General features: G+C 40.2%; 1 protein-coding gene across 2 annotated transcripts in view; it reads right to left on the minus strand.

Moving 5' to 3' along the window:
- The window catches only part of PDGFD (platelet derived growth factor D), a 265,927-nt gene that overhangs the window by 78,217 nt on the left and 169,969 nt on the right, over window positions 1–17,741 (minus strand). The window contains exons 2-3 of one of the 2 annotated variants that reach the window (XM_062196942.1): window positions 5,161–5,347; window positions 863–1,043 (exon numbers count right to left, since the gene is read on the minus strand). In XM_062196942.1, the coding sequence (XP_062052926.1) occupies window positions 863–1,043; window positions 5,161–5,347 (368 nt within the window). Of the gene's footprint in view, window positions 1–862; window positions 1,044–5,160; window positions 5,366–17,741 lie in introns of both variants that reach the window. The other variant, XM_062196941.1, reaches the window with a different exon arrangement.

The raw sequence follows: 17,741 nt of genomic DNA on the forward strand, positions 1-17,741 counted from the left end.
CCAGTTCAGTTTTGTCTGGTTTATTATTGTATTTTTACTAAATTGATCAGAATGTCTAACAATATCATTGTGTCTCTATTATATCATAATGTCTGACAAAGAGGGAGAACTTAATATTGTTACATTCATTGATGAATTAATGAAGAAGGCTCATGAGTATTTGGGATTCAGCAATTACAAATAATTACAATGTAGATTTTGCTCAACATAGGGTTGAGCACTTTTTAACAGTCAATCTTTTAGAGTTAGGAATTGCTCCTATGGTGTTTAAGTAGAGGTGAGACTTAAAATATGCGTGGATCTATTAAACAGAGTTTATCCTGTTGAATTGCATCCTAAGCTAGACCTTAAGATTTGAAGATGCTGGCCAACGCTGAGGTTCTATGATTATAACATAGAACCTTTTCAAATCTGGGACGTCGTTTAAACTATAATCATCAGGACTTTTTCTCTGATGAAATTTATAGACAACTTTTCAAGCAAAAAGACAAAATATTTTCTTTAGCTTTATTTCTGAAACCTTGCTCTATTCTCAAATGCCTTCTATTTGGTTACACATATATTAACCTTGCTTCAGTTGAATTAAGGGTAATTTAATACCTCCTTCCCTATATACTATTTTACTTTTTTTCTATGAAATTTTTTACAATTCAAGGCCCAATAATTGGTATGAAGATCCAAACTGGCATTCCTTGCTAATGAAGGTTTTCACATTTTGGCCAGAAGGTAGGAGAAAACCATACCATAAGAAATTAAAAAAGTTGATACACCCTCACACCACTGCATTTAATCATAGAAAATGATCTCTATACTTTATGATTAAAAGCAGACACTGGTATCATGGAGTACATAAGCTACTTACCACAAAAGAATAATAAATCTTGAACCCAGGTTTAGCCACAAAGTAGTCATCAGACTTGAACGTTATTTTAATTTGGTTTGTTCTTGATGTTATCCTTGGAGGAACTTCCTTGTGTCCACACCATCGTCCTCTAATAACGGTACTTGTCTCAGATATATCTTCAACTTCCACAAAATCATACCTAGAATCAATTTGACAATAATGGGCATGCTTTGTTTGAAGTATATTTTGAAACTCATACTTTCACTGAGAAATTAAAACTAAAATATGCAATTTCTCACTAACCTAGTAACTGAAAGAAAATTATAACCTATTGAATTGTTAGAAAGAAGCTAGTTTTTGGATTAGGTTTTTTAAATTGAAACTCTAATAGTTATTCTGAAAGATGCCTATATATTTTCTGAAAAAAGTCTACATATTTATATATACATTTAGGCATGATAACTCACAGATCACCAACAATCAAAACATAAAATTTTCTGAGCATCTAGATTTGAACATTTTTCTGGAAAAATCTAACAACTAGTTTCTTGTATGCTTTGGAACTCTGACTTAGGAAATATGCCCAAATATTCATTATGTAAGGTATTTCTTTTTTTTTTTTTTTTTGACAGGCAGAGTGGACAGTGAGAGACAGAGACAGAGAGAAAGGTCTTCCTTTTGCCGTTGGTTCACCCTCCAATGGCCACCGCGGTAGCGCGCTGCGGCCGGCGCACCGCGCTGATCCGATGGCAGGAGCCAGGTGTTTATCCTGGTCTCCCATGGGGTGCAGGGCCCAAGCACTTGGGCCATCCTCCACTGCACTCCCTGGCCACAGCAGAGAGCTGGCCTGGAAGAGGGGCAACCGGGACAGGATCGGTGCCCCAACCGGGACTAGAACCCGGTGTGCCGGCGCCGCTAGGCGGAGGATTAGCCTATTGAGCCGCGGCGCCGGCCAGTATGTAAGGTATTTCTAATAAAAACAAAACCTCTTTTGAATTTATGGCATTAAGTGCTTCCTTGTGAAACAAAATGATTTATATCACTTACAGAATGAGCACTCTCAATAAAGGGAACAAATGGATAAGGACATGATTTGCCACATTCTCTTTTTGAAAACCATCTTTTGGAGAGATCATATCATAAAATATGGCACTAATCATAAGGGGAAATCTATAACTTTGTGGAAAGATGTGCCCTAACCAATATTGAAGCTGGTTGAATCAGACGAATGAACATAAGACCACGGGTGCGTCTTTGGTATTTGTCAGAGAAACACAGAATCCCAGAATCCAAGAAGACAAGCCAAGGCCTTTTTAGTTTTTCAGTGGGAACAGTTGATCTTTTAAGACTGTCCATAGTGTCCCATTCTTCATTCCATCACAGAATATGACATCTCAGTGACAGAATGTCCATTTTGTAGGGACCCCTTATTCTATTTCTAGACCCCTAAGATCTTGGAGTATTTTATTTGATTGGTTGAATTGTTTTTCAACTCCTCATTAGTGTCTTATTCCTTAACACTGTCCCAGAATAACTTCAGCTGCTAAAGTCATACACAAAATGATGGGCATCCAGGGTCAATTCTAGCACAAAACTCACATCTATCTTATATTTTCTTGTCATGACTACCAGAAGAAATCAGCATAAGAATCATGGTGTCTGAATATAAAGAAAATCCATATGACTTCACTGGTCTTACTCGTGGACCTCAAAACTCTTATTGAATAGGTAGAATTTTGAAGCAACTGTAAACTAATGATATTGTGTCTAAATTTCTTTAGCAATGATTTACAACACCCTTGTGCCCTATGCCTCAGTTTCCTTATGCACAAACTAAGAAGGCTTATAAACTTTTACCAGCTAGATATATCTTGTTACAGTGTAAATTAACTTCTAAGCATTTATACAGTGCTTGGAAGGTGAAAAGCACAAAGAATCATTATTCAAGCAATAAAGTATTACAATGTTAACATCAAGGAGGCTTTGGAACAGATGGTAGGAAATCAATTGCATTTCATTTTAAATATAACATGTGTAAATCATATTTATTGCATGAAGCATGGTTTACGTAAGACTTTGTTTGCAACAGAATAGGTCACTTGTGTTGAAATTTTTTTGAAAAACCCAACAACAGTATAATTTTACCTCTGAATCTAAAATCCAGAAAGCACCGTTTTGCAAATCACTAAACTGTCACTACCCGTTTCCTCTCCTCTTTTCTACCTCTTATTTCTCTACCCCCTTCCATACATTTTGAAGGAAACAACAAGATTTCATGAAGGGTTCAGAGAGAAAGCCTACCTAACTTCCTCTTCTATTTTAAAGGTCAGAATCAAAAGGGCTCACTATTGGGACCAAAATTCTAGCTCAGCTGTGGTTTCCTTTCTGTGATATTGTGGGGGAAAATGTGTGTGTGTGTTCGAGCATGTGATGTTTGGCCTATGTCTCTGGTTCTTGACACAAAGCTCCCTGGGCTCCTGGAACTTCTTAGTGCTGGGGTGAGTGCTTGCTGTTCATAATAATAACCTTTCAACAATAACCAAGTGTTTGCTAATGACATGCCTCTAGATAGGCACCTACACAGCTTCAGAATGGGGACTGGTCAACATAAAAAGTAAAGCATAATTAGGGGGTTGGAAATTTCAAAACTCTGGAGAGAAGAGAGGACATAGAGTGAGTGTAATCAACAATGTACAATGATGAAAGCAATCATATACATACTCAGACCTCCCTAAAACCCTGACTACAGAGTTCAGAGGGCCGTTGGGCAGAATAACTTGAGATGCTTGCAAGGTGATTGACTTGAAGGACACACCCTTCCTACTACCTTGCTCTGTTTAGCTATTCCATTTGGCTGTGTCTGTGTTATATACTTTATAATAAACTGTTAATGTAACACTAAGTATTTTGAGTTTCATGAGCTCTTCTAGCATATTATAAAACCAAAGGAGGAGGCTGTGCAACCCTGTGATTTACAGCTGTCCATCAGAAGTAGGACAGCTGGCATGTGAGACCTACAATTGCATCTAACATGGGAACAGTCTTGTAGGGCCAAGTCCTTCACTCGTGGGATGTGACACTAACTCCAAGAAGACAGAGTTGCATTGAATTACAGGCCATATAGCACTGTCAGAGAACTGGCTGATAGGGATAAACCCTCCTTCACATTTGGTGTCAGAAGTGCCTGATGCACAGAAACAGATCACGGGAACTTCTGCGTCATCACCTTTAACAATATTTCAATAACGTTTATTTTTTCCCTAAGACAGTAAATTAGGTCTCCCTTTCAAGGTTAAAAAGACACAAGATTAGGTTTCATGTACTCTCTTTGTAAATATTAACTGGTTCTTCACGCAGGTATTCAGCTCTGCTTTCTGGCATACATTACCCTCTGTGGTCCTAGAAAGTAAGTCATTGATGTTATTCTTGGAAAAAGAGCAACATAATAAAAGCTGTCAGCACAATCAACATGCAACAAAGGGCAACCAAATTTGAGGCCCCCCTCTTTATTATTCGAAGGAAAATAAACCTGCTGGAAGCATTTGGCAGTTCAGTAGTTCATTGGCAATGCAGAACAAATGCATGCAGAAAAGTACAAAACCTGAAGGAAAATCCTCCCAGAGTCTTACACATGCTAATTAAGCGAGTAAGATGCTGTGAGCAGACTTCAAAGAACGACAGTGCAGGATTTCTCTGATAAATAAACTCTGAAGGAAGAAGATTGTCAGGCACAGCTTTTATCTTTTACTTGTGACCCAGCAACCACAGGAAACAGATCCCTCTGAAGAACACTTGGCCTCAGGTTCCTTTCTCTTCCTCTGGCAGATCTCTGAGGCCTTGATACCAGGAATTCAGCATAAGGCCCTAATGGGGTCCTCAGCCAGCACTGGGGGAAAGAATGTGGTTACAGTGGCTTGGGTCAACGCCAAAGACCCAGCTGATGTCCACTATAGCAAAGGGCAGGCTTTGACCAGGCCACATGATATAGCCGCAGGTGACATGGGACAATGGTAGTCTTTTCCTGCTCACAAAGCCTGGAAAGGACAGGTACCTCTAGATTCCATCCCACTTGAGCAGTCACAGTCATGACTGCTGTGGAGGCGGGTTTCTGTCAATCACTCCAGGTTATTAGCTCAGCCGCAGCACAATCTTTGCTGTGCTGCCTACTATGGCTGACACAAAGGCTGATTGAAAATAACGTGGCACATTATGGGTAGGTCCAAAAGGCTCGAAAGGAACATCTGATATGATGCTTTAAATTCATTCTTCTCTCACCTTGGGATGGTACCCTCAAATGGATTGTTCGTTTCACTTACCTACAGATATCATTTTCTGCTTCCTCTAATCCAAACTGATGGTCAAACGCTAGTTGTATCCTTGTTTTCTCCTGGGAGTGGAGCCTCCACGTCAGAAGCAGATTCCTGGGGTAGCTGTTCGGGAAGCGAGGACTCTGCACGTGGCCATTTCCTGTCACCTGGATGGTCTCATCTTTTCGGTACAAGTCTGTGAGGTGATTGCTCTCTGTTAGTAGTCACAACTTGTAGAAATTAGTATGTTGCTCCAATTACAGGAAAGCAAAAAAAGAACAGTTTATAACGTATCACATTTCAAAGCATTTCTGGATTTTGTTTAAAAACATAAAAACAAATAGTCTTCGGGTTAAACAAGCAACACAGATATTTCTTCTATTATCCCTACTTCCCTAAAGTATTCAAGTCTAGATTTAATGTCTAATATTTTGGGGGCTTTCTGACATAATCCTGATAAGCAATAATTAATAATTATTTCAGAACTCAGGCTTATTTAGATTGGAATCAAAATCAGCTAATAATTTTAAATAATCTTTTCTATGTAACATAAACACTATTTATTTATTTACTTTTAAAATAATTTTGTTAATACTACACCATCAGTAGTCTGTCTCCAATTAGGAGTGCAAGAAGAATCATAAATATCATTTAAAGAATGAATGAGTGAAAAATAAATGAAAAGACTCTACTAGTATTTAATGGCCAGTTATTTTAGGAGTATATTAATGCAATACTTTCCAGTTGATTGCTCTGCTACAAAAATTATATATATATATATATATATATATGTATTTTTCCTTAGTTTTCTGTGACTTACAAGTCCAATTCTAATTGTCTTTACGTGTATTATATAATAAAGAATTTGTCTTGTTCTTTGTCCTGGCATCCTGGAAGAGGGTTTCTAAGCCCCTGGAATTTCCTAAGTGGTCACAATGTCTCTATATTCTTGGTGGGCCCCTGGGTTTATGCTAATGAGGCCATAGACTATGGGCCCCTAGATCATTTCAGAATGAGGGCTGGGCATTCCAGAAAGACCAGCCATGTGACAGCAGGGTTAAAGGCTTTGAGCCTTGGGAAATCAGCCTGATCTGTCAGTCTCCAGAAATGGAAAAGAGGTTAGAAATCCAGGCTAATCACGTTGCCTATGATGTGATCAATCATGTGTGCTTAAGGAAGCCCCGATAAAAGCTCTGGATATTAAGGCTTAGACAAGCCTTGTGGTTGTTGATGCCCAGAACTGTGCTGGGAGGGTGATGTGTCCTGAGGACATAGGGACTTCAATCTGGGGGACCTCTAGACCTTGCTCTTTGTATCTCTGGGTGATCCTGATTTGAAACCTTTACAGCAAAACTTCAGCTGCAGGCTAAAGTGCTTTCCTGAATTCTCTGAATTGTTCTATTCTAGCAAATGATAAAACCTAAGGGATTGTGGGAAATTCTGAATTCGTAGCCAGATGGTGAGAAATGAGGTGAAATTTGACCTAACTCTGGTAAGTTTGAATCAGAACTCCATTGCCCAGTGGGTCCTTTTCTCATCTCTCAGTATTTACTCCAACTTGAGATTTCAGCTTCTTAGTACCTTCCTCCCCTCCCTCTAAGCTGATCTTCAGCTGCCGTCTATTTGTGTTCACCCACAGAGAATTGACTTTGAGGCCTGTAATTCAGTACCCTTGTTTGGGGAGACTAAACTTGCGGACAGAAACCACCATAAGTTAGGGTGGCTGTTAAATCTTCCAAAATAAGAGATGGGGCTGAAAAGGAATCGGCACGTGAAACACGAATGCCTCTCTCTCTTATGTGCATAATGGAATTTAAACCATCTCTGGGGGTTTCATTCCGGGGATGATGTATCCCAGTTGCTTTGGTTTGGAGGGAGCCATAGGTACTGGAAGAGTTGATGTCTCCACTCCTGCCTGGGGATGACAGCACTGGTTTGCAGTCACGTCATCACCTGTGGTGAGCGGGGCAACCAGAAGACCTTCGAGGATTTGAAACTTATTTTCTCCACTTGACACTTTTCCCTTCCCTTGACCTTCAGCTAAAAATATAGATGTGAAAGCCATCGGCCTACTCATTCAGTCATAAGGAGCTTTTAGGAAGGGGGTCTGAAGGCTTGTTTTCTAGGCTGACTCAAGTGAGCTATCACTCAAAAGTCATTAATTACAGACTCCAAAAATAACATGCTGTAGTATTTTTAAGACAGTTTTTTCATGCCATCTTACCTCTAGTAATACTTTTTTTCTCTATATTAATTTTTTCTCTATATTAATTTATTTTTCTCTATATTAATACTTAAATCAAAATTGAATTTATTCTAAAATAAAACTTTTTATCAATTATGTATATGCTATTCAATACCACTGGCCATGAATAGAATGTAACCATGAATCTAAATACATAGCTATTAAATGTTAAAGTGTCCACCTCAGGTGTTCTGATTCATCTTCTGTATAATAACAGAGCAGGAAGCAGATTTTTTCTTTGTTCTCTTTGAGGGGTAATATTTAATAGCTTTCTGTGTGTTTTTTTTCCCTGTTACAGATACTATGCTGGATTCAGATCTATTTCAAGAATGTTTAAAGCGGGTGCCTGTCTTCATACATCTGAAAACAAAGTCCATGCATGCAGCCCCCACATAAATAAGGCATGGAGGAAGATAGACCGCAGACTGTACATGCACTGGTGGCCCAGAAGCAGGGAGAACTGAAAGGTGGCAGGTGCACAGTGTTTTCCTGTGATCGTGGAAGGAAGGCTTTCCTAAGCAGAGTCCCAGGGGGCTCAAGTGAGACACACAGGGGCTACACGTTCTACACACTGCCTACGGAAATATTTGAAGGCCAGGCAGAAGTGTCTACCTGATAAGGGTAGAAACAGAATAGCTCTGGCAGGGATAAATGTGGTACTACAAAGATGAACGGGAAGGACAGTGCTTCCAATGGGAATGGCTCCTGGGAGTTAATTGCTGGGTAATAAAGTTCTGATCTCCAAGGGCACAGAGTAGGGAAGTCACATCAGGGGAGAAACATCAAAAGGAACCTGTAGTTAAGAAAGGAATGCAAAGGGGTGGGTCACAAGGACAGCTACACGTGAAGTCCAGGAGCTCAGTCCAGGGTAGTGCTACTGATACATCACAGTACTGCAGGGGGAACATTTCTGAAGAAATACAAATTCCATTGCAATGTGGTAATGAGTGGGTAGGAATGTTAGCAGCCTTTGAGGATCCAGGCATAGACCTGAGCATGCAGAACAGAACAAATATGAGACCTTGCCCTGAGAGAGGGAAGAAGCAGCCTAGGGAATCAGCGAATCCTTGAAAGCAGGACATGTACTGAAAAGGGAGGGGGGGCTCTCTGTGCTGGTGGACAGGCCATGTCTAAGTCAGTCTGCCCAGGAAAGAGATGATTTCAAGGAGCCTGCTGAATAACATTAAATGCAGAGGCTGGTGCTGTGGGGCAGAAATTTAAGCCACCACCTGTGACACTGGCATCCCCAAGTCCTGGATGCACCACTTCAGATGCAGCTCCCTCCTAATACTCCTGGGAAAATAATAGAAGAGGGCGCAAATGCCTGGGCCTCTGCCCCGACATGGGAGACTCAGATGGAGTTCCTGGCTCACAGCTTTGGCCTGGCCTGGCCCCGATCACTGTGGCTATTTGAGGAATGAACTAGCAGATGGAAGATGGATCTCTCTCTCACCCAGATCCTGACACATACCACCCCCAAAAAAGCCCCAATAACTGCCTTTCAAATAAATAAATCGCTTTAAAAAATAATGTCAGATGCAGGGGCAAGGACACAACAGACGAAGGAAAGACCATAGAACTTGTCAATAATAAAGTCCACAACATCCTTTAAAAGTACACTTTTAGATGGCCCAAGTGCTTCGGCCCCTGCACCCACATGGGAGACCAGGAGAAGCACCTGGCCCCTGGCTTCGGATCAGCGCAGTGTGCTGGCTGCAGCGCGCCAGCCGCAGCGGCCATTGGAGGGTGAACCAACGGTAAAGGAAGACCTTTCTCTCTGTCTCTCTCTCTCTCACTGCCCACTCTGTCTGTCAAAAAAATAAATAAATAAAATAAAAATAAAAAAAATACACTTTTAGAAATTCTTACAAGTACAAATGGAACCACTTTTTTTCCTTTTTGCACTAAAGGCTAGATTGCTTTAAAAGTACTAACTCTGGTTATAAATGAAATGCCAGGCATATTTTCAAGAAGGCTGTAGAGGAGTTGGAGAGAGGAGTTTTCCATCTAATGTAGTTTGATTAAAACAACAATTGGTTCCAGTTTAGTACATCGACTATAGATCATGGCTGTACTCCATGAGTATGATATCGAACTACAGAGAAAAAAAATCACAGATTTTCTGATTTATTTTCCTTAAAACCATAGTTCTTCCAGAGTATACAGATATAAAAACTAAATATTATTAATAGCAATCACCTCTACAGTGTTTATTTTGTGGTAGGCATTGTTCTCAGAATTTTGCACATTTCCTGTATAATGTGTAATGACTTTATATACTCACATATGACCTATGGGCTGTGACTGCATGTGTGTATGCGACCACGCATGTGAACTCATAACCACTCTCTGAGATAGGTGTTCCCATGGTCACTATTTGATAGATGGAGATTCTGAGGAATAGGATGTTCAAATAACTTGCCCATGATCACAGAGCTAGTGATGGGTGGAGCCAGAATAAAAACCCTGGCATTTTGGTTGCAGAGTTGATGTTCTTAACCACTGTGCCATAGATGGTCTTCTTCCTTCCTAGTCTGAAATTGGCTAGTAGCAATTTTAGGTTCTTGATAACTGTAATCGACTTTAACATTAACATTTGAATCTCATTGTTTACATATAATTTATAACTTCTTATCAACTCAGCTATATTTAGCAGAAGAGTCACAATGAACTACAGATGCAGAGAACAACTATTCAAGTTAAACTTCAGAAGACTAGCACAGTATTACATACATAGTCATATTCCTTAACTTGGTGTTCCAATGTTACCTAACATTTATGAAGCAGTTATTATGTGCCAAGAACCACAACAAGTGGTTTAAAGCCACTACTTAATTTCATCCTCACAACAACCCTAGGCAATTGATAACATCCCTGCTGTACAAAGAATGATCTGAGAGTTTAAGAAACTTGTAACCCTAAGGCACATAGTGAGTGATCCAATCACAGTTTGACCTCAGGCGGTGCACTTTGGAGCACACGTGCTGAAACAGAGCACTTTATATACTGTTGAACTATAAAAATAGGAAACAGATCATCTTTCATAGACAGGAAATAATTCTTCTGGATGTTTATATGGCAAGAATATAAAGTCTTACTTTGCATTTTAACACAGAAGGAGGTTAGGATCTTCAAAAATTCTGAGACATCAATTTGACTTAAAAGTAGCCAATTAAAATGAAAAAGGAGAGACAAAATTTTATATTTGTCTAGTTTGTCCAGCTCAGGGCCAGTGTTGTGGCAAAGTGGGTAAAGGCTCTGCTTGCGATGCTGGCATCCCTTACTGGTGCTCTTTTATTTCCCAGCAGCTCCACTTCTGACCCAGCTCCCTGCTAATGGTCTGGGAAAAGCAGTGGGAGATGGCTCAAGTATTTGGGCTCTTGTCACCCACGTGGGAGACACAGATGAAGCTCCTGGCTTTGGCCTGGCCCAGACTTGTCTGTTGTAGCCACTTGGGGGATTGAACCAGGAGAATCTCTCTCTCTCTCTCCCTCCCTCCCTCTCTGTCTGTAACTCTTTCAAAATAAATAAATCTTAAAAATAAAAACCTTAGCTTACCAAATCTAGTATTACAGGAGCTCATGAAAAATTGTTGCATTCTCATTTATCTCTGGAATTCATCTAGATCAATGGTTCTCAAAGAGTGGTCCCCAGATCAGCATCATGGTCATCAGCTAGGAACTTCTCAGAAATGCAAGTTCTCAGGCCCCATCCCAGACCCACCTGAGCAGAAGTGCTAGAGTGAACAGAACATAGGAAATCCTCCAGGTGATTCTGATGCACCTCTAAGTTGGAGAACCACTGAGAATCTCACGTTCTCTACTCTCGGTTCTTATACCCATCTTCATTGGCCCCTCCACCTCCCTGCTGTAACTAGGTTAAACAACTGACACATGGTAATATGTTTGAAATATATATATATATATATATATATATATATATATATATATATATAAAACAAATTGTCAGATGAGGGATTAATAAATATTCAAACACATTTTATCCTTTTGAGATTATTAAGAAATGGTAGAGGGGCTGGCCCTGTGGCACAGCAGGTTAAAGCCTTGGCCTGAAGCGCCAGCATCGCATATGGGCACCAGTTCTAGTCCTGGCTGCTCCACTTCCTATCCAGCTTTCTGCTGTGGCCTCAAAAAGGGGCCTCAAAAAGTGGCCCCTGCACCCACGTGGGAGACCTGGAGGAGGCTCCTGGCTTTGGATTGGCGAAGCTCTGGCCATTGCGGCCAATTGGGGAGTGAACCATTGGATGGAAGACCTCTCTCTCTCTCTCTCTCTCTCTCTCTGCCTCTCCTCTATGTGTAACTCTGACTTGCAAATAAATAAATAAATCTTAAAAAAAAAGAAGTGGTAGAAATATACTCTTGGCATATGAAATTGACATCATTACAAAGAAAACTTTATGTTTCCTTGAGGGTAATATAGAACCATTTTTCCAGATGAGTTAGAAGTAATAGATCCAGTATTTAATATAGAATAATATATAGCAGCATCTGGTCACTTTGATGACCTGTCTTGTATTCATTTTCTTACCTTTGCTCTTGGAACTATTTCTAGGATATGTTTTCCATACACAATGTCCTAGAAAAAGAGGTTATCCAAATGTGTGCCTTTGACACTGGGTATCGCATCTTACTTTAGCCTTCCTTATTCATGGAAAAGTCATCACTGATTCCAATAGATGCATGTTATAACTCATGATCACATATAATAATGCTTAAGGAGACATGATGGTATGAATAATGGCATTAATTTTATTTCTTCTGTTAGAAGATAATATTATGACAATTATAAAGTTATGTCACTATAATAATACAAACTGCAAAAGGCAAACAAGAATTGTTGAACTAGATATTTAAATACTTGAACAATGATCCCCTAGGAACAAACTGACATAGTTATAGGTCCTGCCACCTCACACAAATTGACCATAGTAGAGACAAATCTTCTGCCCTATGTTCCCCAGCTAGATGCCTACAACAATGAGTCACAAATGCTATATTCAGCTACAAGCCAAAACTGAAGAATAGTAAATAAAGTTAGAAAATTTCCAACTTACAAAGGGGCTTATCACCATATTTCATTTGCAGAGTTCCCACTTTATAATTCTACAATATGCATAATTATGATTGCCCAGAATGTAGCTAATGATATTAAAACTATTTGGTCTGACTTCTATGGCTAAGCAGCCACAGTAAACCTACTGAATTCACGTGTTGTATCATATAAACTCCTATTTAGCAAGCTCACAAAAAATAAGTTGAGAATGGGGCCGGTGCCGTGGCGTAGCAGGTAAAACCTTCGCCTGCAGTGCCGGCATCCCATATGGGCCCCAGTTCGAGTCTCGGCTGCTCCACTTCCGATCCAGCTCTCTGCTATGGCCTGGGAAAGCAGTAGAAGATGGCCCAACTCCTTGGGCCCCTGTACCCACATGGGAGACTGGGAAGAAGCTCCTGGTTCCTGGCTCCAGATCGGCTCAGCTCTGGCCATTGTGGCCAATTGAGGAGTGAACCAGCAGATGGAAGACTTCTCTCTCTCACTCTCTGCCTTTGCCTCCCTGTAACTCTGCCTTTTAAATAAAATAAATGAATGTTTAAAAAAATAAGTTGAGAAAAAAGTAGAAAAGCAGTTTCACAGCCTTCCTGTGCTTTTTAAAATATTAAATTGTTTAGTTATTTTAACAAGTAACAAACCAACAGAAAGCATTGTTGCTAGTGAAAAGAACAGAAGGCTGGTATATGTAAGAGATGCATCTTGAATTTAGCTCTAATTTCTGTACCTTTCCCATGTACCACAAACAGCAGCATAATCACATCATGTCATATTTCTGGCTTCTGTTTCCTAAATCAGTCTTTTAAGGTGTGGGATAACCTGGCATTTAATATTTCTTTCAGGTCTAAAATGATGGTTTTTAAAAATATTTATTTGTTTTATATGAAAGGCAGAGTAAAGAGAGAGAGAGAGAGAATGAATCTTCTATCCACTGCTTCCCTCCTAACAGCTATAATGGCCAAAGCTGGTTAGGTCTGAAGCCAGGAGCCAGGAGCTTCTTCCAGGTCTCCTACATGGGTTGCAGGGGCCCAAGGACTTGGGCCATCTTCCATTGTTTTCCCAGGCGCATTAGCAGGGAAATGGATGAGAAGAAGAGCACCTGGGACTCAAACTGGTACCCACAGGGATGCTGACTTTACCTGTTATACCACAATGATGGCTCCCTTGATAGCTTTCTTTCAAGGGGACAGAATTGCCAGTAATTTGACCATGGTTAATGGGAAAGATGAAGCAACACTGGGACAATGGAATGTGAAATCCAAAATCTCCAGTGGGATAAATGGTCAGATACTTTTGCTATCTAAAACTGATGTTAAATATAGTTGCATGTTATCATTGTAATAGTACAAATGGATGATTTTAACAAGTTGTTCAAACACATGTTTAGGAAAATCATTATTTCTCATCAAATAGGAAAATCTCTTGACACATAAGTATCCATTGTGCACAATAATCTGTGTTGCACACATTAAGGCTGTATTACAATAAAATTTTTGATGTAGAAACAATGTATTTTGTTTTTTTTTTTAAACACTGAGTAAGGACTTCTCTCTGAGGCTGTCTAAATACCAAAGATACAAGCTGAAGATAATGAAAGGTATTTTATAATTTCTTAGCAATTGTCATCGATAAGCAAAGAGAAAATCCAAATGCAGAATGTTAAGTTTCTGAAATGACTAAGTCTTGTTCATCAATATCACCCCTGTATCTTGGCAGTGAAGACATATAGAGACACTCAAAATATACCCGTTAAATACGACATGGATGGATGGTTGCTACAAACTATGCATATTTGGAGTTCTTAGAAACTGAAAGGCAGATAACAGCAAGTAAGATAACAAATAAAAGGAAGTGTTATCAGAAATAAAGTTGTAAAATGCCCCAAACATTTTATTCCTAAGAAATTCAATTTCAATGTAGCCAGCAGGCCTGAAATTTATGGAAACTCATTTAGCATGAATATTAAAGGATTATTTTTGGAAGAGTTCCATTGAAATGATCATCTTTGCCCTCTGGTTTAGATATTCATTCTGAAATGACTAACTCTTATTCTTTCCAATTTCCATCAAATAACCTACCAGCTACACCACAGCCATATCATATCACACTGTAAAGAGTTGTGATCCAGAAAGAAAGAAAAGAATCACAAGGCTGGAATAAGAGTAGAGAAATTTGATGTTATATTTGGGGAGTATTATCAGATTTATTATTTATGTATTATTACTAAGAAATATATAAAATCAGGGGCTAGCTCTGAACAATGATCACCCTATGCTACAAATTGATTTACAGTAGCAAGCTCAGCAAGATAAACGTAAAAAAATAGTTCTGTGTCTAATACATATATTATTACTTAAACCTATCAAATAATTTCTGCACTCTCCAGACAGAATAAACAAATAGAATACATAGAAAAGCATCTTGGCCGGCACCGCGGCTTACTAGGCTAATCCTCCACCTGCGGTGCCGGCACCCAGGGTTCTAGTCCCAGTTGGGGTGCTGGGTACTAGTCCCGGTTGCTCCTCTTCCAGTCCAGGTCTCTGCTGTGGTCCCAGGAGGGCAGTGGAGGATGGCCCAAGTGCTTGGGCCCTGCACCTGCAGGGGAGACCAGGAGAAAGCACCTGGCTCCTGGCTTCGGATTGACGCAGTGCGCCGGCTATAGCGGCCATTTGGGGAGTGAACCAACGGAAGGAAGATCTTTCTCTCTGTCTCTTTCACTAACTTTGTCTGTCAAAAAAATAAATAAATAAATAAAAATAAAAAATAGAAAAGTATCTTAGGACACTGAATAGTACCTTGATTGGCGAGCGAGTACAGTGTATGGTTAAAAGGGCAAAACAGAAACAAAAGAGAAATGGAGAATATACAAGAGAATAGGGCATGAAGTCCCTAACTAAAAACTGAGTCAGTGTGGCCAGCATTGTGGCACAATAGGTAAAGCCATGGCCTGCAATGCTGGCATCCTATATGGGCGACGGTTTGAGTCTCGACTGCTCCACTTCTTAACCAAGCCCCTGATAATGCACCTAGGAAGGCAACGAAGGATGGTTCAAATCCTTGGGCCTCTGCACCCACATAGGAGACCTGGAAAAAGCTCTTGGCTTCTGGCTTCAGCTTGGCCCAGCCCTGGCCATTGTGGCCATTTGGGGAGTGAACCAACAGATGCATATATTCTCTCTCTCTCTCTTTCTAACTCTGCCTTTCCAATAAACAAATAAACCTTTGAAAAAAATGAGTAAGTTAATTTGTAGAACAGATTCTAAAATACACAATTGAGATTAAACTAGATAATTTTCCACAAATTTCCTCCTTATTTAAAAAGTACAGGGTTGGAGTCTCACCATGTGAACTGATAAGACAAAAATCAAACTTTAATAGTATTAGTTCAAAAACCACCCTGAAGTGTTATTCAACGTTTTCACCCTCTGGGTTTGCTGAGACACTGAGGCTTCGGTGAACTAAATTCCTAAACTATCTGGCCCAGTGCTATGGCACAGGGGGTTAAGCTTCTGCCTGGAGTGCCAGCATCCCATATGGGAGCTGGTTTGAGTCCTGGCTGCACCACTTCCAGTCCAGCTCTCTGATAATGTGCCTGGGCAAGCAGCAGAGGATGGCCCAAGTCCTTGGGCTCCTACACCCACATGCAAGACAAGCTCCTGGCTCCTGGCTTATGTGTCCCAGCTCTGGGCCAATGCGACCATCTGGGGAGTGAATCAGCAGATGGAAAACCTCTTTCTCCTTCTCTTCCTCTATCTCTGTTAACTCTGCCTTTCAAATAAATAAAATAAATCATAAAAAAACCTGGAACTAAGGAATCTTTAACACCTAGTACATGCTCCTAGTGAAAATCAATCTTACCACATCAGCTTTCTAAAAATAATGTTCACTGTGCTCTACCTATTGCCTACCTTTAAGTGACACAAGAACAAAGCTTATTAAACGCCAGCCATTCAATAAATACATATTTAATACGTGTTTAATAAAATACATAGACTTCTCCATCAGAGATTTTTCTATGAACTCAGTGTAAATACAAAACTTTTCTTTTTATAAAAGTATTGAGCAGACTGAATGATTGTTTTCCAGTTATATGTTTTTATTTAAAACAATTTTCGGCCGGTGCCGTGGCTCACTAGGCTAATCCTCCACCTTGCGGCGCCAGCACACCGGGTTCTAGTCCCGGTCGGGGCGCCGGATTCTATCCCGGTTGCCCCTCTTCCAGGCCAGCTCTCTGCTATGGCCCGGGAAGGCAGTGGAGGATGGCCCAAGTGCTTGGGCCCTGCACCCGCATGGGAGACCGGGAGAAGCACCTGGCTACTGGCTTCAGATCAGCATGATGCGCCGACCACAGCAGCCATTGGAGGGTGAACCAACGGCAAAAAGGAAGACCTTTCTCTCTATTTCTCTCTCTCTCACTAACTACTCTGCCTGTCAAAAAAATAAAATAAAATAAATAAAACAATTTTCGGTTCCTTTTGGCAAAACCAAGAGGTTAATGTTTTGTTATCAATCTTGTTTATAATAACAAAAATAAGTTCTCACTTAATTATCCCCTGAATTAAAGATTAGTTGACTTCAAGAATCTGAATTGGGACCGGTGCTGTGGCACAGTGGGTTAACGCCCTGGCCTGAAGCACTAGCATTCCATATGGACGCTGGTTTGAGACCCAGCTGCTCCTCTTCCGATCCAGCTCTCTGCTATGGCCTGGGAAAGCAGTAGAAGATGGCCCAACTCCTTGGGCCCCTGTACCCACATGGGAGACTGGGAAGAAGCTCCTGGCTCCTGGCTTCAGATCGGCTCAGCTCTGGCCGCTGCAGCCAATTGGGGAGTGAACCACAGGATGGAAGACCTCTCTCTCTCTCTCTCTCTCTGGGTCTCCTCTCTGTGTAACTCTGACTTTCAAATAAATAAATAAATCTTTAGAAAAAAAAGAATCTGAATTTGCCAAAATAAATAAATAAATAAAGTACCACAAAGTCCTTTTGAACACTTGCCAAAAACCGTCCCCAAGAGTGTAGTAACACTCAAAGTACTATGGTGGTAATTATTACTTCTCACCTCAGCAGGTCTTTTAATGTATAAGGATTTGTTTTGCCACTGTAAATCAGTAAGTATTCAGACTTTCCTTCAAAATAACTTGCATGTACAGGTAAAACACAGAAGTGAATGTAAAATATTAAAATGGAAGTAATTTTGTTTCCTGACGCTTAAAATCTGGGTAAAGATCGACTTAAAATATCAATCTTTATCACACTATGACAGTTGAACTTAATGCTG

The sequence above is a fragment of the Lepus europaeus genome, chromosome 7 (genome assembly GCF_033115175.1).
Source record: "Lepus europaeus isolate LE1 chromosome 7, mLepTim1.pri, whole genome shotgun sequence".
In the NCBI taxonomy this organism is placed as follows: domain Eukaryota; kingdom Metazoa; phylum Chordata; class Mammalia; order Lagomorpha; family Leporidae; genus Lepus; species Lepus europaeus.